The sequence below is a fragment of the Thunnus thynnus genome, chromosome 4 (genome assembly GCF_963924715.1).
Source record: "Thunnus thynnus chromosome 4, fThuThy2.1, whole genome shotgun sequence".
NCBI classification, from domain to species: Eukaryota; Metazoa; Chordata; class Actinopteri; order Scombriformes; family Scombridae; genus Thunnus; species Thunnus thynnus.
This window is the reverse complement of record NC_089520.1, coordinates 19,432,588-19,459,940: the sequence shown is the minus strand read 5'-3', so window position 1 is coordinate 19,459,940 and position 27,353 is coordinate 19,432,588. Positions and strand designations below refer to the sequence as shown.

The 27,353-nt window shown below is 38.7% G+C and overlaps 3 protein-coding genes and 1 non-coding gene across 4 annotated transcripts; 3 read left to right on the top strand and 1 right to left on the bottom strand.

Moving 5' to 3' along the window:
* Window positions 1-893: 893 nt before the first annotated feature.
* LOC137181504 (protein bicaudal D homolog 2-like) lies at window positions 894-11,768 on the top strand. Its single transcript, XM_067587267.1, has 8 exons — window positions 894-1,371; window positions 4,656-4,868; window positions 5,576-5,728; window positions 6,065-6,529; window positions 7,115-8,122; window positions 8,292-8,443; window positions 8,974-9,205; window positions 10,444-11,768. The coding sequence occupies exons 1-8, from the start codon at window positions 1,132-1,134 to the stop codon at window positions 10,444-10,446; spliced, it is 2,466 nt and encodes an 821-aa protein (XP_067443368.1). The 5' UTR covers window positions 894-1,131; the 3' UTR covers window positions 10,447-11,768.
* Window positions 11,769-12,258: 490 nt separating this feature from the next.
* On the top strand, window positions 12,259-16,061 carry card19 (caspase recruitment domain family, member 19). The gene is made up of 6 exons (XM_067587269.1): window positions 12,259-12,412; window positions 12,857-12,996; window positions 13,690-13,846; window positions 13,988-14,050; window positions 14,253-14,318; window positions 14,535-16,061. The coding sequence occupies exons 1-6, from the start codon at window positions 12,406-12,408 to the stop codon at window positions 14,642-14,644; spliced, it is 543 nt and encodes a 180-aa protein (XP_067443370.1). The 5' UTR covers window positions 12,259-12,405; the 3' UTR covers window positions 14,645-16,061.
* Window positions 15,935-16,062, top strand: LOC137182319 (U6atac minor spliceosomal RNA). The gene has a single exon (XR_010928320.1). It is a non-coding gene; the product is annotated as a U6atac minor spliceosomal RNA (small nuclear RNA).
* An 822-nt stretch (window positions 16,063-16,884) lies between these two features.
* Window positions 16,885-25,250, bottom strand: ninj1 (ninjurin 1). Its single transcript, XM_067587270.1, has 3 exons — window positions 24,909-25,250; window positions 21,012-21,243; window positions 16,885-17,981 (listed from the first exon to the last, which is right to left on the bottom strand). Exons 1-3 carry the CDS (start codon window positions 24,963-24,965, stop codon window positions 17,839-17,841), a joined length of 432 nt encoding a protein of 143 aa, XP_067443371.1. The 5' UTR covers window positions 24,966-25,250; the 3' UTR covers window positions 16,885-17,838.
* Between the last annotated feature and the right edge of the window lie 2,103 nt (window positions 25,251-27,353).

Genomic DNA, 27,353 nt, shown 5'->3' with positions numbered 1-27,353 from the left:
AACAACAGGTCAATCAAACACAAAGAAGACAGCTTCCTGAACCCTGTCAAACCACCCAGCCAAGTTTTGTACACAGACACGAGGAAAGTCCCAGATAACAAGTGTTTTACTTTCACATTCATACAGTTTATCTTAAGACTACAGATTGTGGTGAGGCTCGGAGGAAATGAGAAACCGTGGGGGACCTTTCAGTTTAACTTCCTCTAAGTTCAATCATGTATGAAATCAGCATTTGCAACATACGAACACCTTTTCGAATAGTTGTTTAGTGTCAATCGGTTTGGGAGTAGGAGCAGGTTCTGAGTGCCGGTGTAGCTGTATTTACATTAAATCACTAATAGAATTGATACAATCAGCCAATTAATTAATCAGTCTAGTGGCCAAAAATGGATCAGTAACAATTATGATAATTGGTTAATCATGTTACATTAAGCACATATGCATTCAGTCTGATTTCCTACATTTTATATCACTTTAAGTTGAAAATCTTTGGACTACTTTGATAAAAAACAAAGGTCTCTGTCTCTCTCTCTCTCTTTGGGAACTTGAAATGGACATTTTTCCCTTTCTGTCAGATTTTATAGACTAAACGTTGGTTGCCATAATGACAAATTATGCCTTTAACCAATAAAATATTGTATCTGTCTTGAGGCTGTAGTTGTATTTTCACCTTAAAACCTCTAGATGACAGTAGTGTATTGCTATCTCCTGTATGTCACTGGATGCGGTCCAATACCACGCAATGCATTATGGTACTTGAAGTCAATATGACGTCTAGCGTGCGTACGGTGTAAGGTGCTGGCGTCGCACTTAAAACTACATTTCCCTTCCTACTAACAGCGATTTGAATGTCTCTCAGGGGTAGCTTTTTCCAATCGATGATCTCAACTCAAGTTTCCTCTGTGAGCTCCACGAAGAGAGCTTGGGAAAAGTCCTCAAGAATGACAAAAGTATCGTCTCTACTGAGCACCATCGATGTCTGCGGCGGAAACAGGCAGATGGGTCTAAACTCTATCTAAGTCACGACAATGCGGCTCAAACAAAGAAGGCAGTGATTTGTGGTCTAGGTGGTTTTCTCCTGCTAAGTCAGGGTTGGGTCCCGTTACAGTTGTGAGTCGGCGGTTCGCCAAGATGTCTATGGAGGAGCAGGAATATCCCGAGGCGGTATTGGTGACAGAGGCCGGGCCGCAATGGCTCCAAGCCGAGGTCGAGCGTCTCACTCGGGAGCTGCGAGAAACGACCCATGAAAAGATCCAGGCGGCTGAGTACGGGCTGGCGGTGCTGGAGGAGAAACAACAGCTCAAGCAGCGATTTGATGAGTTGGAGACAGAGTATGAGACGGTCAGACAGGAGCTGGATCAGCTGAAGGAGGTAACCTGAGGTCACAAAAAAAAAGAAGCCACGCAGACACTTGCTGGAAATTCGTACCGATATGAGAAAATTAGCAATAATCGGTTAGCAAGACGTAAACAACGGTCAACATTCAGTTTTCCAACGGCTGTGAACGTGCCAGTCAGAGCTATAATCAGAACCATGATGTTAGCTATCAACCATTGGGTCTTGTTTCTTCATAGCTCAGCCATAATTTAGAGTTATTAAAGTACCAAGAACAAACTAGATTTTAGTGCCACATAGTCTAACTAACTATCTAAATGAAGTCCATTATGACACATCATCATATGCTGTTCACCCTTTTCTTAGTTTAATCATTTCTTCACTTTGAAGATTAAAAAAACCCTTTTGGTCACTTGCCCGTACTTGCTCTTGGTATGTTAGGTTGAGGCCTTCAGTCAGACGTTTGCAGCCACAGTAGCATGCCAAATGTCCAGGTCCGTGTGACCAATACTCTATATGTGGTAGTTAACTGTGTCTAAAGGTAACAGAAAGGGTTAGACTGCATTAAAAACGAGGCATGATTCAGACTTAATGTGAAATTCAGTCAGAAGTACATCCGTCCCTCCACTGCATTTTTAAAACACTCCTTATCTTGATTTCCTAGCTGGCTCCTTGGATTGACGTTTCAAACCCACATCTACAACAGTGGCCTCTGCTTTCCACACTTTTCTCCTCACCACCAATTTTTGGGGGGATTTCTCAGTGTAAGAGACTTACAGTGTCTCTCATGGCCCAGATGTTTTTCATCTGTCATCACTGAATTCAGCTGCTACCAAACTTACTTAAGCATTAAAATGCTCTCTCTTCACATCCATTTGTGGAATAATTTGATTCTCTCGCTTCAGCTAATGTCATGGTTTCTTTATTTTATCTCATTATGCTCCTGGGAAACAGTATATTATTCACATGATATGAGAATGAGGAAAGGCCTCGGTAAACCTGAAGGTGTGATGGGTGAAGCAGCAACCAGCACACCTCAATGTGACAGGCTGAGACACCTGTAACCCTTAATATCTTCGTAATAAAGCAATGCTTTATTGAAATTGCACAAATATGGACATAAATAGGAGAGACAATATCTGCTGATATTCCTATATGTAGGAAAACTTGACTGTGATTCAAGAGAGAAGTTGGGGCTTCCCCATCTGTTCAGCGCAGTCTGAAGTTGTCTTGTTGCCCTTCTTATCAACCATTAGAGGAAGTGCATCCTAAGGTACTTCCACATTGGCCCCAGCAGTCATAGTTGTTATGGACAAGACCTCCACCATCACTGTTAATAATTTAGTGTATTGGCTATGTCTTTACTGTCAACTTTCAACTCAGCCAAGGTAGTTGTGTTCTTCATTTACAGTAGATAGTGACAATTCATTCTCCGCTGGCCCGTAGTGCATAATATTGCGCACAGATGATTCCCTTTAATGCTGTAAAAAGGCAACTACATTCATGTCGATGAGTACAATTTCCAATACATAAATCCAGAGCTGCAACTAATGATTCTTTTTGTCAATTGATTTGTCTTTAAAATGTCAAAAAATAGTGAATAATGATAGCGATAGTGAATAATGGCCGTCACACTTTAAAAAACACAAGATGACCCAGATGTTTGACTAACAGTCTAAATATACATAAGACATAACTCATCTTTGTTTCCCCTGGATCGTTCAGTGACTTACTCTGTGGTTTATGTTGATGGCAGTCAATTTTGTCCACATTACATTATTCACGGCACAGATCACAGTCTAGTCACTATATGATTCATCGTTATATCTCATTCTCTAACGATCTTATGATTCTGACTGTTACTTCCCCTTTTTAGTAGAGCTGACATCATGACTGACTGCTTGTTGCACATATCAATTGTTTTGATCTGGAGAGAAATCAGGGAGGGAGGGAGAGAGCGGGGCTGGATATAGGTGAGGGGGCAGAGCTGCTGCTCTTTGGTGGGTTTTCAGGACTTCCTTGGACAGTAGTGGTTACATCACCGGTTTGGCTCGGTGTCGGTGCATGTTGGCTGGATGTCTACAATCCTTTACGTCAGTGCGAATCTGACATCAACTTTGTTCAACCTTTTTAAGCAGTTAAGATGTTGTCTTGACTGTCAATATGGTTATACTTAAAGATCCCCTCCGGTCCTGTTTCCAGACGTATAAAAACACATCTACCGTCTCCTTCATTTAAAAAAAAATCCTGAATATTCAAATAGTTTTTGTCGTGTGTGTGTGAGCACCGAGAAACTTCAGCAGATGAATGTGAAAACAGCCTTCTTCTCAAACTCTGCACATACACATATTCACATCATTCTGCACAGTGAATCTCAAACATCAAAGTGAAGTAACACATTTTTTTAAGCCTAGACACTTTGGCCGGTATGTAGTCATTACTGCATTTATGAGCTCACTAGTGGTCACCACCATTACTCACCTCTCTGCTATGGAAAAACCTTTACTGGACGACTGAATATTCTACAAAAGCAGCAGCTTTTTGAAGAACTTGCAAAAAATATGCAAATGTTTGCTTTCATTTGCAAAACATTATAGTCTTTTTTTTTTTTCTTTAGAAACTACAAGTCAGTGGAATAGAATAGCAACAGTTCAAAGGACTTGCTGATGATCACAATATGTGGTTAGTTTCAGAAATAATAAAAAAAATGACTTTTAAAAAGTTTTAGAACAATAAGTTGTACACCCACTTGATTAATTACACCTATACAATGTAATGAAATCCACCAGCTCTGCCATTCATTCTAGTCTCATGAAGCTTATACATTTTCGGTTTTTGTTTTTCCACCCCATTTACATATGAAACAAAATACATGTAAAAAAAAAACAAAAAAAACCCTTAAATTGATACGTATTGAATTTTGATATTTTCAACTTTCCACTATGATTTCAATTTAGATTTCTTCAACTCATATTTCCAAAAGAGACCATAACAGAATGAGGAGATTTTCATTCACTGAATGTGGATGGAATGGCCGAACAGCAGTCAGTGCTTGCAGTAATCTCTCTCCATGCTCTGTTAGTGTGTAGTATAAACATCATCAAATAACACCAACAGTAAGTGTGGCACCAGGGTAACATGGCACTGGTGGTAAATGCAGGTAATGGTAAAGCCCCTGGTGTTTTTGAATAAATACTGTTTGGGTAAGAGGGCGCTTATCTTATCGCCGGTGGTTATTCTGGCCTTGCTTGTGGTTCTGAGATCATGTCTGCTTTTTTTTTCCTTCTTTAAAGGAGTTTGTTCTTTCTGTCTGTCCTCAGGCCTTTGGGCAAGCTTACTCAACCCACAGGAAGGTGGCAGCAGATGGGGAAAGCAGGGAAGAATCGCTGATCCTGGAGTCCGCCAGTAAGGAGGCTCTCTACCAGCGGAAGGTCCTAGAGTTGCAGAATGAGCTTCGACAGGCCAAAGCCTCCATCACCAGCGCACAAGCTGAAAACGATCGTCTGTCATCCATCGCCCTGGAAATGAGAGAGGTAATAAGTTTGTGCTGATTTGCTGATTTGAAAATAGTTAAATGTTTCTTACAATCTTAATTCAAACGCACCGGTAGAAATGTATAAAGAACATTCTCTTGATTTCACGGTTTTAAATGAGAGCCAGTAAATTTGAGTCAAAGTGGGGTTTTTTTGTGTTTATATGCTCATGGTATGACTCTCTAATAATGTCGTCACTTACAATTAAAATAAGACGGAGGAGAAGTTTAGTAAAGCTCACAGAAGTTGAGACTGAGAACAAGACCGACAGACCACCACTTGTTGTCAGGGTGAGCTGTGAAAGAGTTGGTGCTTGTAGCGGGGGAGGGTCAGTAAGCAGGATCACAGTGAACCCAGCAGGAAATATGATGTAATGGTCCACTGTGAGTGACACAAAGGATGTCTTCCGCCAGAGCTGTCTGTAGCATGGATTTGGTAAGTGGACCATGTCTTCCTGTCGTCATAACATTCGCCTGCCAAAGTCTTGCCCCAGTGGTATGTGAAACATGCTGACATACTGATCTTCATTTCACTCACAGTGACCGGACAATTTCAAGGATGCAGCTTCCATCGCCTGGTTGATGTTGTCCTCAATCAATGACAGTAAACACTGATTTTGATTAGAGTTTATTCACATGCGGCCTGCCATAACATAGCATCATTCCTCTCTTTTTTTTTTTTTTTTTCTCCTCTCCTTCTGTGTGCAGAATTCAGACCTGGCGGAGCTGCAGCGCAGTCAGCTGCGCGATGACATCAGAGAGTACAAGGTGCGGGAGACTCGTCTGCTGCAGGACTACAGTGAGCTGGAAGAGGAGAACATCTCTCTTCAGAAACAAGTGTCTGTGCTGAGGCAGAACCAGGTGCGACAAATAAACACACTTTGTTACACACCTTAAACATGGTGGAAGTGATGTTAAAATAGTATTGTTGTTCCTGTTTAAACATTTTTTTATGACTCAAACTACCCACATTATTGCTTTTTGCTTCTAATGTAACCACGTCGCTGTCCCGATACTTTTGAAGGTTGTTATGATTTCAAATGGGAATCAAACATTGGTTTTATTTTATCGTCATATGGTCATTGACAATATTTGGCAAGCTGTAAGGCACTTTGGCCTAATAGAGGAACCACAGTGGACGCTACTCAATTGAATGAAATTATTCAGTCTTACTTCTATTTTTGACCATATGTACAGGTGGAATTTGAAGGCCTAAAGCATGAGATCCGCCGTCTGGAGGAGGACTCCCAGTGCCTCAACAGCCAGCTGGAGGAAGCCATGCGCCTCAGAGAGATCGCTGAGCGACAGCTAACGGAGGCCTTAGAGACGATTAAAACGGAGCGTGAGCAGAAGGCCGCCCTGCGCAAAGAGCTCTCACATTACATGACCATCGGCGGCTCCGTGTACAATAGCTCTTTAAATATCTCCATCGACAACCTAAAACTCAACGACGACCCTTCCGCCGTCACGGAGCCTGACAACGACGACCTGATCCGAGGCTTCGAGAACGGCTTGATCAAGACGGGCGAAGGTGACGAAGACAACCGAGCTGCTGTGAACAAGAGAGGAGAGCCCATCAAACCGGCTCCTAGCCTGGTGGACGACCTGCTGAGTGAGCTCAACATCTCGGAGATCCAGAAACTTAAACAGCAGCTTGTACAGGTACGATAATTACTGCAAGTGTGTTGCCTGATCCCATGATTCAATTTAATTACTCAAAATTAGATTGAAGTAGATTTCTCCTGCTTGTAGTTTACCCACTTTGCTCTCTGAAAGCCCACATAAGCACCTGAGCAGGGATTGTGACTTAATGTGAACGAGAATCACATATACTACAAATAATGGACTAATAATTCTCATAATTCTTGGAAATAAATAGCACCTTCCATCCCTGATGTAAGATGGCAATTTCACAGAGGCTGTGTTACATTTTTCATTATCTTGCACTTTTCAGTCATCACCAGTATTTTTTTCTGTAACATCACTGATGAACAAACAAATCTCCATGGTGACTGAACTAAACTGTTAGGTAATAAATCAGCATTTGCATTCATCACAGACATACATTGTGAGATATTTATGCAAATGAGGCTGTCAGGTAAGCTTCACTGCAGTGCGTCAAATATTATTTTTCTTTATGACCTTAGTCACGATCACTTTTTGATTCTCTGTTCCCAGTGATCCAACTTTGTACAGGTGCTGCAAAGTTGGCCAAATGACTCAAAATGTCTGTGTTGTTACTTTTAGGTGGAGCGAGAGAAAGTGGCGCTTATCAACTCTTTGCAGGAGAGCCAGAAGCAGCTGGAGCAGGCCTACGGGACTGTCTCCGAGCAAAAGGAAACTGTCAACAAACTCACTGAGAATCTCAGCGCAATGAGGAAACTCCAGGCCAGTAAGGAGCGCCATTCTGCCCTCGACAGTGAAAAAGACAGAGACAGCCATGATGACGGAGACTACTACGAGCTGGACATCAACGGACCTGAGATCCTGAAGTGTAAATACACTGTGGCGGTTTCGGAAGCTGGGGAGTTGAGGCAGGAGCTGAAGACGCTGAAGGCACAGTACGAGGAATGTCGGACACAGTACGAAGATGAGCGAGCGCGACTGGAGAGCGAGGTCCAGGACTTAAGGTCAAGGTTAGCATCCCTGGAGAAGATTAGCCAAACGGATAAAGCGGAGGTGGCTCGTCTGGAGAAGGAACTCCGTCTGGTTACCGAGGCTGCAGGAGAGTCACTCGGCAGCCTTAATGTGGCGCAGGATGAGCTCATAGCTTTCAGTGAGGAGCTAGCCAATCTCTACAACCATGTATGTATGTGCAACAATGAGACTCCCAACCGTGTCATGCTCGACTACTACAAGGAAGGCAAGGCCATAATAAGAAGGGGGCAAGAAGGAGGGAAGGAGCACCACTCCTCCGTACTTCTCACTAATGGACTGATCACTGAGACTGACCCTGCAAAGTCAAACTCCAGTAGCACCACAGTCGCCCCAGCTCCAGCCCCAGAGCACCGCCCAGAACCCATGAACATCTATAACCTCGTAGCCATCATCCGAGACCAGATCCGCCACTTGCAGCAGGCAGTGGACCGCACCACGGAGCTGTCACGCCAGAGACTTGCCAATCTGGAGCTGAGCACAGTGGCAGACAAAGACAAAGAGGCCTGTATGGCAGAGATTCTCAAACTGAAGTCCCTGCTCAGCACCAAAAGGGAACAGATCGCCACTCTCAGAGCTGTGCTCAAGGCCAACAAACAGGTCAGAAGACCACTGTGTATGCATGCCTGCTGTGTATGTTTTTTTTCAGAGGAAGAGTGTTTTCCTCAAGTACAACAGAAAAGAAAAACTGGCTTCAGCAACACATAAATGAGAGGACTTGATAAAAGTGCAAGGCATTGATAATTCTGTAACATCTTGTTCCCTTCAGACCGCTGAGATCGCTCTGGCAAACCTGAAGAGTAAGTATGACAGCGAGAAGGTCATGGTGACTGAGACGATGATGAAGCTCCGCAATGAACTCAAGGCTTTGAAAGAGGATGCCGCCACATTCTCCTCTCTCCGAGCCATGTTTGCTACAAGGTATGACGATATACTATCCCTGATACGCATTTCATTCACTGACAAACATGAAATTAGCCATTTTGTGGCATCCTGGTGGCCGAGCATTCCAGGATACACACCATAACACGTGACATGTATTTTACCATCTATCACATGATGAAAGACAAAAATACCAAAATAACGAGATATATTTTTGTATTTTGCTAATTTCACACGTTTTTCAGCACCTTTTTAAAATTCTAAATTTTAGTGTCGATTCTTAGAGCTGCAAAAGTGTTTTGTGTGAATATCTAACCGTGTGTGTGTTTGTGAGAAAGACACAAAGCATTGTGGGAGCTGTCTGATGTAATACTTGTGTGAGTCAGCTAACAGGGACCTCATCCTCCCATCTGGAAAATGCTGTCTGGGGAATGGAGAAAACATGTGACAGGAGTAGCAATTCAAGGCAAAGTGCACCACCTGCTGGAAATAGTGTTTTATCTCTTTTTTTTCTTCCTTTTTTCCCCCCCTCTCTTTCCTCCCTCCTCTCCTCCGTCTCTTTCTCTCAGGTGCGATGAGTATGTGACTCAGCTGGACGACATGCAGAGGCAACTGGCTGCTGCTGAGGATGAGAAGAAGACCCTGAATTCTCTGTTACGTATGGCCATCCAGCAGAAACTGGCCTTAACTCAGCGCCTAGAGGACTTAGAGTTCGATCACGAGCAGGCGCGCCGCAACAGCGCCACAGCGGTGGGAGCGAAAGGCAAAAAAAAGGGCAAGGGAGCCTCCTCCAGTCATCATGTAAGTCAGAGGCAACCCTACAGAGCCACCTCTAAGCCACAAAGCACCAGAGTTCCCTTTTCTCTTCTGCAGTCAGATGTACAAGGTTTCCTGCAGCCTTTGAAAACTCCTACATCATTTTTAGGATATTTGCATCTTTCCAACTCAGGCTTTGCAACTTTTTTTTTTTTTTTAATCATCAAAAAAAAACAATTATGCAGTTTAAGTTGCTGTTATTTTCATGGTAAAATTAACATACAGCATCTATTCAGTTGGCAAGTCTTAGCTTGTGATAGTTATATAAGTATTTGGCTCAAGAACCACATGATACTGAAACCTAAGTGCTAATTTTAATGAAACTGACATTTGCTTCTAGGCGGCATCTCTTTCAAAGTTGTTGTGATAAGTATCAACAGGTATAATTAAACATGGAAAATACCAAGCTTTTTAATGTGCGTGTGAGTTGTTTTGTGGGTGGAGATAGCGATGCACTAAATCAACAAAAGATAGAAAGATATGAAAAAAACTTTTGTCAATTCTAGCCTGAAAACTGTTTCTGAAGATTTGACAAGATGTATTTTATTTTACATTTTTATACCATTTTTATGGTTATCATTTTATTGTGATATATTTAAACAGATTTTGAAGCGTTTTAAGTTATATGAAACTAGGGATTAGATGTATTTGAGAAGCAACAAAAGTCAGAAATTTTGTAGATATGCTCTGAAATTACGTTAATTTATGTGTTATCGGAGTTCGAAATACAACTTTCCTTTTCTCTCACTTGTCCAAAATATCTTGTGAGATGTTGGTATAAATAAATGATAGTAAAATTCAATATTTTATTTGGTGATTGATCGGGATGCAGACAAACGTCAAACCAAAAGAAACGAACACCGTCCTCCTGAATATGCTCAGTTTATACTTCAGTACTGGTGTTTTTTTGTAACAAATTTATTCTCTATGTACTGTATTTCTAAAATCAAGAATTTTAAAGGTTTATGATGACATATAAGGGTGAGTGAGGTGAAAAAAATTCAAATTAATCTGACTTAATCATTGCCTTTAGTATCATGAGTTATAATTGAAGCCTGCATGCGTAACACACTTCACTCCTCACTGTGCACTAACTTTCCTAACTGCTTCCTTAATGAACTAACTTCATCTTCATCACTAATGCTGTGTAAACTCAAATCAATCAACAATCAGTTTAATTTGATTTTTTTTTTTTTCTTTCTGTTTTATCTTTCCATTCACAGTAAATCTCTCCAAGCCAAGTGTCCTTAAGGAGGTTCGTCAGTGTCTGTGACAGTTGTCAGTCACCTGTGCTCCTGGTTTCTTCAACTCTCCAATCACGGTTCAAATCATGTCTTTGCTAACACTAGAACACACCCTACAGTATTTGCAAAGGGCCTTGTTTTAAAGTGCCAAAACAAACATGTACAATTCCTTACAGTTCTGTCCGAAAGTGTGACACGTTGCATCAGTCTTCCAACAACATATATATATATACACCACTATGATTACTGAAGCAGAGGAAGAATCAAGACGTGTGTTTTGCTGATTACTTATTGCCTGTGTAACCCTGACTGAGCACTTTCTGTTTTACTTATTTGCTCTTAGGCGATTCCACTTTCTTTCTAAACTCTGAATTGTTTCAAGTATTATACACTATTTTTATTGGATGTGCATGTTTATCTGCCAGATTGTTGACATCATTTCCAAGTGATTCTTATCTTTTTATCCATATTTATTTCATAGCAACAAAGAATTATGAGGTATTTCTTTTAACTTTGAACTGACTGTGTGAAATCAAACAAAAGAGACAGATGAGCTTTTCTGCCTTAGTTGTTGGCCTTCAATATAGGGATGTCTTTCTGACAGCCCAGAGAAACAAGCAAGATTTTTGATAACCATGTTTATCTCATGACAAAACAATGCAATTCATTGTTTTCACTGAACAATCCTGGAAATACGGAGCTTCAAATTCAGTGTCTTAACTAGATTTTGTATAACTGTGGTTCTCATTTGTAGAAATGGCAGAGCTGTTACAAATCATGCTCATCATGAATAAGGAAGAGTATTAATGCAAAGCCTATTTAAAGATTTCTAAGTTAAGGTCAGATGTTAATAGTATTCATAACCTTTATTCATGAAGGAGAGTTTTTAATGTTATTGTTTTAATACAGCTTTTTGTAAACCTTTTCAGTCCTAAAATCCATTGTCTTCCAACAATACACCTGCAGTGCCATTTTGTGTGTTTATTGTGCCAGTGCAATTTGCAAACATGGCTAAAACTTCATGTTTGTGCTATGTCAAAAATATTTTACTTGTTGTTGCTTCTGTTCTTGGTCCCAATTGATTTTATATGTTTTTACTACGACTGCATTTGTATTTATTTGCCACTATTCAGACAGGATGTCATCATCCTCTTTGTTTCATAAGGGAGTTTGAGTGGAGTTGGGTGGTCCGAGTTTCAAGAAGAAAGAATTTGTGGTAAAACACTAGCAAGATTCATGACTGCAGGCAACTGTCTATGCTAACAGTTATGATTGGTGAAGAAATAAATCTAACTTTCACAATTCTCAGGTGTTTGTTCTTTTGCAGTTAAACATGAGTTAGCAACCATTCAGTTTTTTAAACACTACATACTGTAGGTGCATTATTGTGTATGCAAACATTCCAAATTATATGAAATCTATTTTATTTGTATATCTCATAATTAATAAAACAACATGTACACAACAAACAATTAATAATAAAATACATCTAAATTGTACAGCACTCTTCATTCATAGTGAAACTCAAAGTGTGTCATACAGTAATGAACATACACTTGGTTGTTGGTCCTAGAGAATTATTTGATCAAACAAATTGTTAAAAAATTATTTTTGTCTGGGAAAGATCAGAAAAAGAAGTTATTGTATGAAATATACACATTGAGATTAATTACAAAACACAAAAAATTGTTGTTCCATTAGAGTTTAATTATAATATCTTTACCTTAAACCAAACTAAAAGTTCCAGTTTTATTGAAATGAATTTAGTCGACAAAGAGTAATTATAAGAGTAAAGCTCTGCCACATTAACTTCCATTTCCGGTGGAAAATTAACATTTTTGTCTTTTGGGAAGACGTTGACGTGACGTTACGTAACCACGCCCTGTGCGAGGTGACGTCAGTGGGAGGGTCCAAACAAAGGGCAGCAGAAGGGAGTCCACAATGGGAGGTTCGTGTCTTTCTTTAACTATAAATAACGCTTATTTAACCCTGTAGTTAGCCTTCTCTTTAATATTTTAACCATTAAGTTCAAACCAAAACACTAATGCTTTACCAACGAAAACGTCACGCCCCATTGCAAGTCCTTTTTAGGTTTCCCAAAAGTTTCTTAACGATGTTTGACAGGAGAGTGACCCTTACTTTTCAGTTTTTCCTGTCAACCTAAGTTTAACCAAACGTTAAATGCCCAAAAAGTGTTAATTTCCCCGCAATATTCCCAAACTTCCATGTCCTCATACTCCTCTCCTGCCACAGTTTCAACGAAAAACAGGAGATCATGTCAAATGTCCGTTTAGTAGCCTGTTTGGGTATGTAAAAGCTAGCCATTATCAAACAGTGTGCTGAGGATGAACACGTACTTAGTCGTTTTTGTTTGAAACTTGTCTCTGAACAGACAGTTTTCTTGAGCAGCTGATAGAGGACAGCGCCTTCCTCAAAGCTGAGCGGAGACTGGACACAGAGCTGGTAGATAAACTCATCCTGCAGCTCAACAGAATCTACCCGCAAATACTGTCAGACAAGGAGGCCACCAAGGTACGTCCTCATACACACAGTCACACAGTGTAATATCACATGTAAAAGTTATTCCACAATGTAAAAATACTCCCAATACTAGTAACAGTTCTGTATTAAAATTGTATCTGCAAAATGTTTTATGTTTCAAAACAAAAGCTGCTCTTCGTGCAGCAGAATTGCCTTGTTGGAGTAATATTACTGTATTTACATCTGTATTCACCTCTAAGCAGCATCATTTGTGTGTTTTCTATGTAAAATCTCAATCATGAAAAGTACACAGTAACTGTCAGATAAATGTAATGATGGAAGATGTACAATAGCTCCCTCTGAATTGTAATGGATTAAAAGTAGCACACTATTCAAGCATTATATCAGTAGTATAATATGCAGTAAAGTACCTTAAATTTATACTGAAGAACAGCATTTAAGTAAATGTACTTAGTTACATCCCATCACACACACAGGCTATGCTTCAAACACAAGTAAGGAAATTATGTCCGTAGGAAATATACAGTTGTATGAAAATATGAAGAAACAACACTTTCATATGAATAAATGAAATCATTTCTAAAATAATTAATTCATTCTGATTTTGGCAAACCACCGAGAGTATCTTCATACCAGCTTCTGTGTCAGCAAGCACCCCAGGAAAGAGATTTTCCTTTCTGGGATCTAAATTATTATATTACAGTTGCTGTTATTGTTTTCCAGTTCAGAAACTTGGACGTGCCCACTAGTGTTCGAGTGGGTGAGCTCCTGGCACACCTGCGGGGGAAAGGAGAGGAGGCATGCAAGGAATTTTACAGGGCTCTTCACTTGCATGTAGAGGAGGTATACTACAGCTTACCCACACGACTCCGCCTCAGAGGTTAGTCCCCAAAAACCTAGATCATGTGTTATCCCAGTGAGATATTTATTCATTATTTGGATATTATAGAATTGATTACACATATTTAGTTGTATTCTAGTATGTTCTACACACCCTAAAAGCCATCTGTCTTGCCTCCAGATTCCTTAGATCCACTCGCATATCCACGTGTCTGTAAACAGAGATATGTTATGAACGAAAGAGGTAAGATGTTACTGTGAAAGACGTTTGCAGTGTTAATAAATTTGGTTATAGTGATGGAGGTGTTCTTAAATGTTTGCCAAGAAAAAAATGAAACAGTTTGGCTTTTAAGAATGAAATCAGTGGATGATTCAGTGATAACCTTCAAAAATCAATTCAAAAGAATTATTTACATTTACATTGTTTTGCATTTACCTCTTTCCAGGTCCCCTCTTCTTTCTGGGCTGTTTCAGCGTTGCAGTTGGAATGGCTTTACTCTATTACTACAGTGGTAAGAAGTAGTTTTTTAACCGTACTTGACATGCGATTGTGACAATCAGATATTGTCAGTATTATTGGGTACTTATGTGCAGTATCTTCAGTATCATTCACTTGAATGAGAAAGTGGTCACTGTATATCAACTGTCACACATGCGTGTTATTGAAAACATAAGTCCACTTTATGCTGCTGATTCAGTGTTACTAAGAAGCTCTTTCTGTTCTGTAGAAACTAAACTGACGGGAGGCAGCCGGGCCCTCGGGATGGCTGGTCTGGGTTTGAAAAAAAAAGCTCAAGAGGTGCTTATATGGTACACCGAAGAAAGTCTCATGAAGTAAGGCGTGACTCCCTCACACCAGGCGCTTCAGCAAAACTTCTCCAATGAATACTATTTGTACCAAAGCACAGCACACTATATCTTTTCAGGGGTTCAATACTAATTTTGTACACAGTTGTATATATTATTTTTTGTGTGATCTAAAAACGAGAAAGATGGGGCATATTTGGAGCTACATTTGGCACTTTGTGTCGTATTTCCTCTTATGTTGATACCTATTTAATTTGGGTTAAAGGGATGACTAAACTCAAGGGATGAACACAGTAGAATTAAAAAAACAAACAGATTAAACAAGTTGTTCTCGCTACAGACTTCAAATGTGGTGTAGAGCAGCTTTTACAAACTAGTTAAACAAGAAAAACATTGACAGCATTAGTGACAAAATTGGGAATTTTAATATTAACAGTCAATATTAACACTTGGAGGTACACTCTTAACTATATAGGTTTAGCTGTTTTACATCACCACAAAAGGATAATAGCTAGTTAATCAGTATATTTTGCAGCCATATAATAATGTCCCATAATTGCACAAAGCAAACACATAGACTGTATGTGCTTGCTTCCTCTTTGTTATCAAGACAGATTACAGATAGACAGATTTAGTTTCCAACTTTTTATTTGGGTTCAAAAAACACTATTTCCGTTCAGTGTGCTGAACTATGCACATTTGTTTGAGTAATGAAGAAGTATGTTTCATTTTCTGTTTCGTTACCATTGATGTCAAGCACACTAAAACGAGCGTAAGCATTTCTACATACACCCCGAATTCAGGAAGAAACAAGAAATTACTGTCCTGCAGTTGCTCTCCATGAGGCTGATCTCATAGTGAAACATGGCCGCCATCTTGTGGTGTAAAGAAGAGCTACATCATCAAACAACATCTGGCTTGTGTTGGCTTCATAAGAGCTTCCAGAAATTAAGCGGCTCATATTTCCACATAAAATAGCTCAGTCGTTTGAAAAACCACGAATCAAATTAAGCTGTGGCTGTATATTTATGCTTTAGGCGAGTTCATAGTGAGCTTCGGAATCACATGTATGTCCCAACCAATGATATCCCGCTCTACCAGCGCGGTGCATCATGGGTAGCGATACGACCAAAACAATACAAAAGTCGAACTTATCAACGTAACAATGAAGCTCAACCGCGAATCAACGTTTTTGTTAGAGTACACATTCAGTAGTTATGTTTTGTAGATGTATTATTTATATAAGTGAAAATTGCACCCTAAGTGAAACTGACTCACATTATTCCGTCTATATAACGTGACGTTGTACGTAGAAATAGTTGTGTTGTATGAAAGGAGAGAAGGTTAGCACTCCCCTTGACAAGGATGGAATTGGCCCTTGTGGCCTGCAACACATATACGGTTAAGGCATTGCCACCTACTTCGTGGCATCTCTAACCAAATTTTTTCATATATCTATGAACTTTTTCTAAACGTTGTCCTGCTCTTTACTAAACTCTTGACTCTTGTCTTCATCGTGTCCTTAAATACCGGAAGCTTGGCTGAATACTCCCCGGTGCCTTTGTTTCCGTTTTCCAGGCAGGATGAAAACTTTTATATTTCCTGTTAGTCTGTAACCTTTAACCTACCGCTGAAAACACAGAGGATTTCTGAATAGTTTGAACTTTCTATCTCACACAAGTAGTCAATTCAGTTCTAAAAAAAAAACGTAACGTTACATATAAATATTCACAAACTCCTTCCCCCCTAATTGATAGGTTTTGTATCCTATGTTTTGTGGATATTTTTATGTTCTTACTGTGCCTTTTTGCCAACTATATGTTGATAAGCCTTTTTTTTCTGATAGCCCTATTTTAAATAAAAAGTCAGGTGGTAAATGAATTTACCCCGAAAATTAAACAGGTTTATAACATTAACATGGTTTTTCTCAGGCTGTTTGTAAGCAGTTTGATTAAAATGTATAACTCAGCTTCTGGTGCTTTGTTGAATTGGTATGGAAACACATTTTTGCAGCTTGCATGGCTTTGTTGTTATTGTTTGTACTCTGTTAATTTTCTATATTATTCTAAATGAAAAGCTTGATATTTGATTTCTGATGGTTGTCTGTTGATACACTCATTGAGGTCCTGTGCCTGACAGTTGGTTACGTTTTGTGTACTTGTGTAAAAAATGCCTTAAATGTTGAAGTGCCATCATTTGTATAATTAGGACATTTTATCTTTGGTCAATAAAGAAATATGCATTATAACAATAAGCAAGACAATAAACACATCGTATCACCTTTGTTGTTTATAAACAATAGTCACAGTGTGTAATACAAGATCATATAGTAAAAGCTGAAAACATTTTTTGTCCTTATAAAAATGACATAAAAAAGCTTAAAAATTAACCACAGTACACAAGATATATTTCAGTGAACAGACACAGGCAGTAACTAATATGTACATATAAATCAATTTAAACATACTAGACTGCATAGCACATTAAAAATAAGTTTTAGGTCCACTTCATCAATCGGCAGAACTTTAAAACACTGTAAACACCAATAATATGCTCCAGTAATAAAGCTATTATGTCATGTAATGATGTAAAGAATGCTCCTGATGCACCCATGATTGTGGCATTCTTTGTAAATCATTAGCTGCAACATGCAAGTAGAGAAAAGCTTCTGCAGACCTCGTTGAGTACAAACAAATTCTGTTTTGGGGTTAAGCTGGGTGAGTCTTTTTTTCTAAACAGTATGTAGGAATACATTTGGCTTAAGCTGAGAGACACAAACAGAATTTGTTTTTCCTCAGGACACATTTCACAATAATGTTGACTGACATACAGTATTTGTCCTGATATGTTTATTTTATAAGTAAAGGCCGTCATTTATTTGCATCAGTAACCTGAGCATGATAGGAGGTAACTGCCGTATGAAATAAAAACTGACCACAAATAAGTTGTCTGTAGCCATGGTTAGAGAAAGGAAGCCCTCTAACGAACACACATCAAAGGACCAGATTAGGTTCATCTATCCGCTTCTTACACAGCAGACAATGTCACTCGATCCTCAGTGTGTGTTTGGTCTCCTCCAGCCTGGCAGGTCGAATTACAGAACAACAAAAGCATGTTTTTCGAGCCACTTAGTTTAGTGAATGAATATCTGGTCCATGTGTGCAAAAACTGTAATGGAGGTCCGTCTTGACTGCGTTGATCAGTGAGCATCGTGAAGAAGGAGGGTCAAGCACTCTGGGGGGGCTGCTGGACACCGAAGGCTGTGATGAAGACATTGACCACGACTATGATAAAGACGAAGGCTGTGGCAATGTTTTCCAAGATGTTCAACTTGTAGTGCATGCTTTCGTCATTCAAGTTCCACTTAACTGGAAAGACAGAAATGAATCATGAAGACATACAGTAACTGAGTTTTTCTTAGTTCATAGAAATGACCGTCACTTCCCACATGGGGGCAATACAGAGTTTCCAGTAGGATGAGCAGTGAAGCAATAATTAATGAACACATGATATAAATTTACAACATCTGACAGAATTGCCCTCAGGTCAATAATTAGCTTGCTCTTTCATGAGGACATAACACACCCAAATGCTCTGACAAGAGAACATGTGAGGACCTACTTCTTAGAAGAGGGGCAGTTCTGCTTTTTTTTTTAACTTTCCATGTCAGTACTGGTGAAACTGCTATGCTAAATATTAATTCCAAGTGGTAAAGGGAGCTTAAATTAGAAAAAGCTGACAGCAGAGGTGACTGACAGGCGTTTCTTCCCGCTGTGGCTCTCAGCTCTTTATCACAACAGTCGTCTCTGGTAGGATAAGATAACAAGGGCTGGGGAGCAAGGAGCACACAACTCTACGGGACGACAAACTTTGTATCGAGAGGCTCAGTTCTTCCAATTTATCAATCCAATACTTTATTCATGAGAAATCTCTATTGAGTCAATTTTGAATAGTTTGCTTCCAGATTCATGGGGTCAAGTAAGGTCATTACTTTATTCATGAGAAATCTCTATTGAGTCAATTTTGAATAGCTTGCTTCCAGATTCGTGGGGTCAAGTAAGGTCATTACTTTATTCATGAGAAATCTCTATTGAGTCAATTTTGAATAGTTTGCTTCCAGATTCATGGGGTCAAGTAAGGTCATTACTTTATTCATGAGAAATCTCTATTGAGTCAATTTTGAATAGTTTGCTTCCAGATTCATGGGGTCAAGTAAGGTCACAAAGATTTTGTGCTTTTTAGTTTAGCTTCAGAAATAAGGTAAACTAAAAAAAGCCTATAGTTGTATATCACTCAGTGTAAACCTGTGAACAAACAAATTCATGTTTCAATGTGTAAAAATAAAAGTGTAGTTGCAGTAAAACAATGATAATCTCTAGATAAAATTTGTGCATAAATGTTGGCAGTTTGCAGAACTGCTTTTGTCAACATTAATCATGTTTGAAACGATTAGTTGATTAGCAACAAAAAAAAGTGAAAATTGATAAATCATTCTCAAACCATTTTTTAAATGAAAAATGCTGAATTGTCACTGTTTCCTGCTTCTGAAATGTGAGAATCGTCATCTTTTCTCAGTTTTTTATTATTGTAAATAGTGTATTGAATATGTTTGGGTTATGTTGAGTTTTATATTATGTTTGGGGTTTAGCTTTTTAAGACTGGGCGGTGGCTAACTGGCTAAACTGTGGGTCTAAGAATAGAGGCTATCATATTGTCACCTTCCTAAAATAACGACCTAAGTCATTTTTTCAGGTTTCTCAGAAAACACAAAAATAATCATGATGGTGTGCATGCACCCTTAGGAGTGCACAAGCTGCCTATAGACACTGCACAACAGGCATACTATAATTACGGCTGTAGTCAACCAAAGAAAATCTTGGTCGACTAAAATCGTACATAATCAACTTATCAATTCAACTAATCGATTAGTTGCGTGCGCGGGAGGGAGGTAACGGGACAGAGTGCAGCCACACATTTCTCTGTTCTGTTTTTCTCTGTTTTGTGTCTTCAGGTTAGGCTAACCCATTGTTGCTAACTTTGGCGCTAACCCCCTTTACCTTTCCAGCATTTGGGGAAACAACAGACGTGACTGTTTAGCATTTATTAACTGACTGTACTGTATTGACAACTTACTACTGGCCTTTTCCTCTGCTCCGCTCGCATCCACCGTCACTTCTCTGCTTCTCGCTCTTTCCCACTCCCTACGCAAACATACTCCTTAACGGAGCCACGCCACCAGTGGTTTCCCAGGCAACGACAGAGGTTGACTCACATACCGGAACAGCGCTGCACAGAGACTCCCAAACGCTGTCGATTTCTGAATGAATGGGTATTCATTCGGATATCAATTATTAAAAAATATTTTTTTTTGGCCTGGCGGGGGTTCTTGTTGTGAGAAACACAGATTCAGTAAACGTTCAGTAAACGTTGAGTACAGTTAGACCCAGCAGCCTCCATTAGGTTGGGCGAGTTCAAAGTTTTGAAAACAACGGGGGTGTTTTGAATACACCCCCATTTTCACAGGGAATTTGTTAAGTCTGTCCCTCACGCCGCAGGAAATAATGGATTATTCCTGGAAAGCTACTGATGTAGCACTTTTCTCCTTATGAAAATAACACGGAGATTATTCGACCAATGAGAATTTAGTCGGACGAGAGCATATCGACCAACTAATCGACCAGTCGACCAGAAGACTACAGCCCTAACTATAATACTGGTCAAATGATGTTATGATTACTAATATTATGTTCAAGTGAGATTTTCATTAAATAAAAACACAAAAGTAAAGAGGATCCTTTGTAATTTTTTAGTTATACACATAATTTCTAGCTGTTAGATTACAATACAGTATTCAAATCTTTCTTAATTAGATCATGTAATGTGGAAAAAATGAGACAAGAACTGTAGATGAAATATTGTTTAAAAGGCAGAAAAGAGTTAACAGAAAGCCTTGTAATCACTTGCAACAGCCACAGATTCTTTCCACTCTTTGCTAAATGCTAGCTTCATGGACATAGCTATTTTGCTGACTAAAATGCTGACTAAAAAGACTGAATAAAAAGACTAAATAACCACACAATATGATGATTAAGTCACACTCTTGACATAGGCTATTATACTACAGGGGTAGAATCGCATGATCTGTTCAACTAAGGATGTGGCTAGCATCATGAGGAGATGAATTAGGCAAAAAAAATCATTTTTGTCAAAAAAAGACTTAGGCCATTATTTTAGGAAGGTGACGATATGCTGTGCGGATTTTAAAGCCCTTTGAGGCAAATTTGTGATTTGTGTGTTGATTTTAGACTATATAAATAAAACTGACTTCACTTTCCTAAAAAGATTTTTTAAAAAAAGGTTTGCAAAACAGAAAACCAGGACATTAACTCCACTCTTACCTATAAAAATGAGCATAACTCCCACTATGATTTGTAGGATGAGGGAGATGCTAATGAGAGTTACGAGGGCCACATAGAAGTTTGATCCTTGCTCCAGCACCGTTTTCAGCTGTGAGGCATTAGCCATCAGTAGAGCCACATCCAGCATGCTCTCTGCTGCGCTCTTCTTATTGGCGTAATGGTTCATGTTCAGAGGTCTCTCATTCCTCCTCCCAGTACCCCGCAGCGGGACCTGAAAAACAAAACCATCACATCAGTATGACACAGTATGATACCATTTATACCACAAACCCATTATCACTTTCAGGTGGTGGATGTTTTTTCTCTGACATTAATGTTAATGCCTCTATGATCATAGATGTCACATATTAGTTTATGACTTTGTGAAGAAATCTTTCAGGTATCTTTAAATCCACGTATTCTATTTGAGAACTCAGCAGCACTTATCTAACTAAATACACTTGAAGCATTTATCATCAGATAGATGATTGCAATGATAGAAAACAAAACACTTTCACCACAATGCTGAAAATAAAAATGTGCTCTGCTTCTGAGAAAAGTATGTTGTCACGTTCGCAGGAAACCCATAGCTCCATATGTGGACTTTTTTTTGTAAACTCTGAAATCCCCCCCCACACCACAAACAGATTTTTTTCCCATAAAAGCTAACAGTCCAAAAAAATCATAACTAGTATATAACTTACTTTCAAATAAACATTACTGTAGTGATAACAAGTATGATATTTGACTGACATTGTGTGTTAAGTGCTCACTATCCATTGTTAATTGATCTATCTGCAGTGTCTGTTTCAGTCAATGTTTTAATCATCTTTTGGGTTCAGATGTTTTGAGTTTCAGAGCAGTTGAACCCAACATTATGAAGCTCTGCAGTGAGTTTGGTGCGTAGAATTGGAACAAAACTGCTCATTGTGATGACAAAAATAAAACCCAGAATTGTGCAATCAGGATGTTTTTGGTTTGCTGTCCACAGTATTGAAAGAAGTGAAAGTGTTCAGCAGCTGAACTCAAACAGGAATACATATTCTTTCTTTCTATCTTATCTGAAGATAGAAAGAAATCTTATCTGAAACATAAGAATGGCAAACCGGACTCCACCCAAATAAGTGAGTGGACACTTGACCACACTATTAGGAGCACAAACACACCATCGACTACATGTGAAAGCATATAAGTACAACACTGTGCGGCCCCATATGCTCATAGATATGATATTCAGTATTATTTTCTTGATAAATAAAACAAAACATGAAATAAATACTGTATGCAGTGTTTTGGAGAATTTGGTGTATGGAAGATTTTTGCAGAACAACTCAAATAGACTGATTACCCAAGGAGATGTGTTGCACAGAAATAGATCTCCTTCCATTACGTAGAATTGCAACCACTTCTCTTGTTTGTTTCACAGGTCAGGAGGTGCTAAACACCTCATTTAAACACGTCTAAACATTACATCACAGGAAACCGTGGCCACTGCCGAAACCAATGTGTGTCTGCTTATGAGTTAAGCGCAGTGCTGGAGTCGAATTTAAGCTAGCTGTCCAACAATGCTACCCTTGTGTGCCCAGTTAGACAACATCATTCACTGAGGTTCAACTCTGCGTGCCACTTTCTCCAACCCTGAAAATCTGCCAGGCCACAGAGGAACAAGATGTTCGAGTGGTAGACCAGCAGATGGGACAGCTGTATCCACTCTCATTTCTTCAAAAGTTTAATCTTTCTCTAATTCTTTTGTTTTGTTCCTTTCTAAGGTTTTTTTTGTCTTCCCCTTGTGTACTGGGAGTTTTTTCCTCGACTTTTTGGAGAACTCGGGTTGGGTTCACATGTGCAGCGTCTATCATGATCGTTACATCATTCAACAAGTTTTTGTCTGACAGTGAGCAATAAATTCCTACTGTATGAGCATAATAAATTGATGATAATGTGTATAAAATATAATTTTATTAGTAACACTTCCATCTTCCATCACCCAAAGATGAAATCTTCACAGTTTGTTTTGTCCAACCAACAAACTCCCAAAGATATTTGATTTACAGTAAAATCATATGAAACAGAGAAAGAAAAAGTTGTGATAACTTGTAATAATGTCCTTTAATATCCTTTAAGAAATGTAATAACATTTATTAAGTCTGTCTTAAAACAACAGTCAGGTGCCCAAATGAACATTGAAACAGGTTTTACTCGCTGTTATCATTCCACCTGTTCACACCGACGTTAAGAAGATTCCCTCTAATTAGGCTGACAATGTAAGTGATGAGGGACAAAATCTACAGTTCTCGTTTTGAGAATAAATGTATTTGAAAGTTTATTTGACTCATATATGAGACATCAGCAGTCTGAGTGAGTCAAATAATGTGATATCTTCCACAGTTACAGTGTTTTTAGTAAAAAAAGAAAATTCCCTCTTTGTGTCTCAACAGTGTTTTCCTGTTTAGCTGCAGTGGAAGGAAACCAAAAGAGGCACTAAAAAGACTAACTTTGAAAGATATGAACTTGATTTGAGTAATTTGGACGGCTGAAGCTTCATATTGTCTTCAAATAAACTTTTTCAAACATTTTTGCACAAAAGGAGGGCTGTGGATTTTGTTCATTGAAAGTGCATTATGAAGAGATTTGTCAGTTTGAATAAGAGGAACTACCAAGTGCAATAAAGATCTTATCAAAGACCCTTCAAATCACTGACTAACATTGCTGAGGAACTGGTCGCTGTATTCTCATGCTGTGAAGCACAGTGTGTCTCTGTGACTAGTTTGACCACTAGTTTGGATGACATACTGTATATATACACAGTACATTTTAGCTGTTCCACAAAGCAGAACAAAGACATTTAGTAAGGCTGTTTTCAGCCTCTGAACAGCTGAAACAGCCTTCCAGAGGATCTGTAGATATTTATATAAACTAAACTCATCTGTTTAGTCTGGCTTTTATGTAGTGTTTTATAATTTTATGGTTTTAATGATTATATAATTCTTTTATTTATTATCACCATTATTATTTATTTTCTTTTATTCTATTTTAGTAACATTTTACTGTTTTATTATAATCTATTCATTTTGTGTAGTGTGTAGTGTAACTACCCATCTTTTATTGTTGTCTTATTCAATTAACTTTTTTAGTTATTTTAATGTGCATTAGTCTCTAAATCCATTTTTAACATCCTATGTTTTATCAATCGCTTGTAAAGCACTTTGAATGGCATTTGATTTGTTTGAAAGGCGCGATTTAAATAAAGTTTGATTGATCGATACATAATTACATACGCACACTTGTACTATGCATGCTACATATATGTATAATAACCCAGCAGATAGAGTTAAGGAGTGGCGATTTAAAGCTGATATTTGCATTCTTGAATGTGAAAATCCAGATCCAGATCCCTGATTCGGGTCACATGGCTGAGCTGATCCACCTGAGATGCCTTTACAGAGCAATGACTATTCACCGCACCCACATGGTCCGTATCCTCTGTCATTATGTGTAAACCGACCCTCTGCCAATAACAGTAGACGGACTCCTCGCTCAACAGTTACTTTGGGAATAAGTAAAGCGGTTAAATGAGCCAATGAAATGGGCTAATCAGCTGCTGCTGCCGCTAACTTATCACATTAGCTAAAACAGTTCAAAAGCTACTCGCAATGACATTTGTTTCGATTTTGTTCGGTAACGTTTAACAGCAAAAGGATGCCGGGAGGAGAGGGATGAAACCCCGAGTCTATTTCCTGTGTTAACGACGAGTATCTCACTGCTCGGACCGGGATAACTCGCCCTTCACTGAGCCTGACCGGGATATGAAGTCTTAACATAACTGAACATGAAGCTATGTGCCCCTGTCCGTCCTTTGTGACTGGTACCAGTAAGTTAAAGATAGTGCCGGCTTACCTCAGTCTCCCCGTTTCGGTCAGCATCCCCGTTCATCTCAAAGTTTTCCGTAGCCATCTTTGTTATGTTAATAACAGCTGTATATCCTGAGAAGGTTAGTCATGGGCAGCGTGAGCTTCAAAGAGTCGGTGGTCCAGCTAGCGGCGGCGGGCAAAAAAAAGGCACAATGTGTTTATAAAAGGCTGCTGTGACGACAGCAGGGGGGAGAACAGCTCACAGTACCGCCCTCGGTCCTCCACTTGCCGGGGAGACGATTGGGCAGTGCAGTCTACTCCTTAGTGGTGCTGTGTTTATGCGTGTTTCCCACACTTTGAGATCCAGATGTAAATGGATGGGCTATGCAGTGGTTTCATTTAGACCGTTGACGTGGTTGATCATTAACAGCCACAACACGACTCTTTACTTCCGCTCTGCGGATTAAGGCGGTATTGCACGTGGAGGCTCAAACCTGTGGAAATAGGAGATGTTACATAACATGCTATAGTTCCTCATAATTTGACTAAACCCAAATGTGTTTAACCCTCCTGCTGTGTTAGAAAATGGTTTATACCTTTAGTGGCCAAATGTGTGTGTGTGTGTGTGTGTGTGTGAGAGAGAGAGAGAGAGAGAGAGAGAGACAGAGAGAGAGAGAGAGAGAGAGAGAGAGGTGGTGAGATTAAATTCAACTCAATACACTTTCTTAGCATGAAACATAATTTTAGTATTATTACACAATATTATTATACAACTTTTGTATAATTTTATTACTATTATTTTTGTTTTGTTATGGTTTTTGTTATTCATGGTGGTTTGGCAACATTTACTTTGTATTTTTCTGCATAAACAACCCATAATTACTACCAGGTTAAAAATTTGAGCCATAACACAATAGATGTAACTTTTCTTTTTCTTTTTTTATAGGCATTTTTTTTTAAAAAAGAGAAAAGAAAAATGATCAAAACATGTTTTATTGTATTCAGAAGGCCATTGTAGAGGATGTAATGAAGCCTTTGTTTGTTTCACACATCTAAACTTGAAAATGTGTCAAAATTGACCCAAACACAATAGGAAAGTTAAAGATAAACACCACGTAAACATAATATCAACTCAAACTGACACAGAGACCCTCTACAAGGACACATTGTTAATCCAGTCTTGAGCAACATCAAAAGCAACTGGATTTGTGGAACTGAATAAATAAATTGATTACAACACGGGGAATATTGTAAGATAAATTAGTGAATTCTGACATGATTGTGATCTTCACCTTTACACCAAAGACAAGTCAAAGTACTTCTGTGAGCCAGAAGATCTTTAAAGATAAAGCAAATGTTATAATATATGTAAATTTATTATTATAAATTTCCTACAAGTTATATTCATGTAAAAATGTTATCATTTGCACATCTATGAACCCATCACGTATTTCTTTTTATTTAAAAGCACTGCATGCATGTTACTGGAACTATTGCATGTTTTCTCCCACAAGTCATATCCTTAAAGATAATATGCACTTTAAGCAAAGTTGACACAACAAGAAACAGCAGCTTGTTAACTGAAAGGTCTTACCCAATAAAATGCATCTGGCCATGTGTAACCACAATATAAAGCAGTGAATAGGATGGCAAGACACCACTTTAACACATTCACATTCATGGTTTTACATTGTAAAGAGGTCATCCTGACCCTAAACCCACCCACCAACCAACTCCTATTATTTCCACTGTTTCCCTGGTGATCTGGGCAGGTTTGTCCCTCAAGTTTGACCCCACTTTTTCTGACTTCTCTGTTCTCGTCATTAGACCTTCTTCACCCTCACGTCAAATTCTAAAAAACTGTGGTATAAACAAAACAAATTTTTAAAAAAGTGAAATACAAGCCTAAAACAGGGTAGAGAATGACAGTCTGACCTGTTAGCTTCATCTCTGAACTTTGTGCTATAGCTAGAATCCTAAATACAACTTAAACTATTCATTTTATGTATTCAAACTACTTTTGTATCGCCGATACAAAGTTGCACATGAGGGACAAGCTTTAAAAGTTCAATACTCACCTTACTTTACATTCTAGCAATGTGTACCCATAACTAAGGCAACTCTTTTAAGCATATGTTATAATATGATGGGATATGATGTAGGGTATGTAAAACCAGTTTAAGTTACAAATTAAGAAAATCATTAGAAAACGCTTGCATCTATATTACTAAATATACTGCATCACTTACATTATTATAACTGTTTTGGTGGATGTTGTCTTTGTAATAATGGGATTCGCCTTTTATGTTTTTTTCCCTTTCTTTCTTATATTTTCATCATTCTGCTCTGTAATATTGACAAAGAATAGTTATAGACCTACACACCCAAACAATATGCAATACTTATAATGAAATAAGAGCTTTGCAGGGAAGTTAGGGGAAAAAAGTGTTGTGAAGTAGGATATAATCAACTCTGATCAGATGGAAAAACA

What these genes read in the sequence shown, in the direction of transcription:
- LOC137181504 (XM_067587267.1), top strand. Translation starts at nt 1,132, where the DNA reads ATGTCTATGGAGGAGCAGGAATATCCCGAGGCGGTATTGGTGACAGAG. An exon ending in TCGCCCTGGAAATGAGAGAG is followed by an intron (nt 4,869 to 5,575) that starts GTAATAAGTTTG and finishes TTCTGTGTGCAG; the next exon opens with AATTCAGACCTGGCGGAGCT. An exon ending in CGAGCCATGTTTGCTACAAG is followed by an intron (nt 8,444 to 8,973) that starts GTATGACGATAT and finishes TCTTTCTCTCAG; the next exon opens with GTGCGATGAGTATGTGACTC.
- card19 (XM_067587269.1), top strand. An exon ending in CAGACAAGGAGGCCACCAAG is followed by an intron (nt 12,997 to 13,689) that starts GTACGTCCTCAT and finishes ATTGTTTTCCAG; the next exon opens with TTCAGAAACTTGGACGTGCC. An exon ending in CACACGACTCCGCCTCAGAG is followed by an intron (nt 13,847 to 13,987) that starts GTTAGTCCCCAA and finishes TCTTGCCTCCAG; the next exon opens with ATTCCTTAGATCCACTCGCA.
- ninj1 (XM_067587270.1), bottom strand. Translation starts at nt 24,965, where the DNA reads ATGGCTACGGAAAACTTTGAGATGAACGGGGATGCTGACCGAAACGGG. An exon ending in ACCGAAACGGGGAGACTGAG is followed by an intron (nt 21,244 to 24,908) that starts GTAAGCCGGCAC and finishes TTTGTTTTTCAG; the next exon opens with GTCCCGCTGCGGGGTACTGG. An exon ending in AGTTATGCTCATTTTTATAG is followed by an intron (nt 17,982 to 21,011) that starts GTAAGAGTGGAG and finishes CTGTCTTTCCAG; the next exon opens with TTAAGTGGAACTTGAATGAC.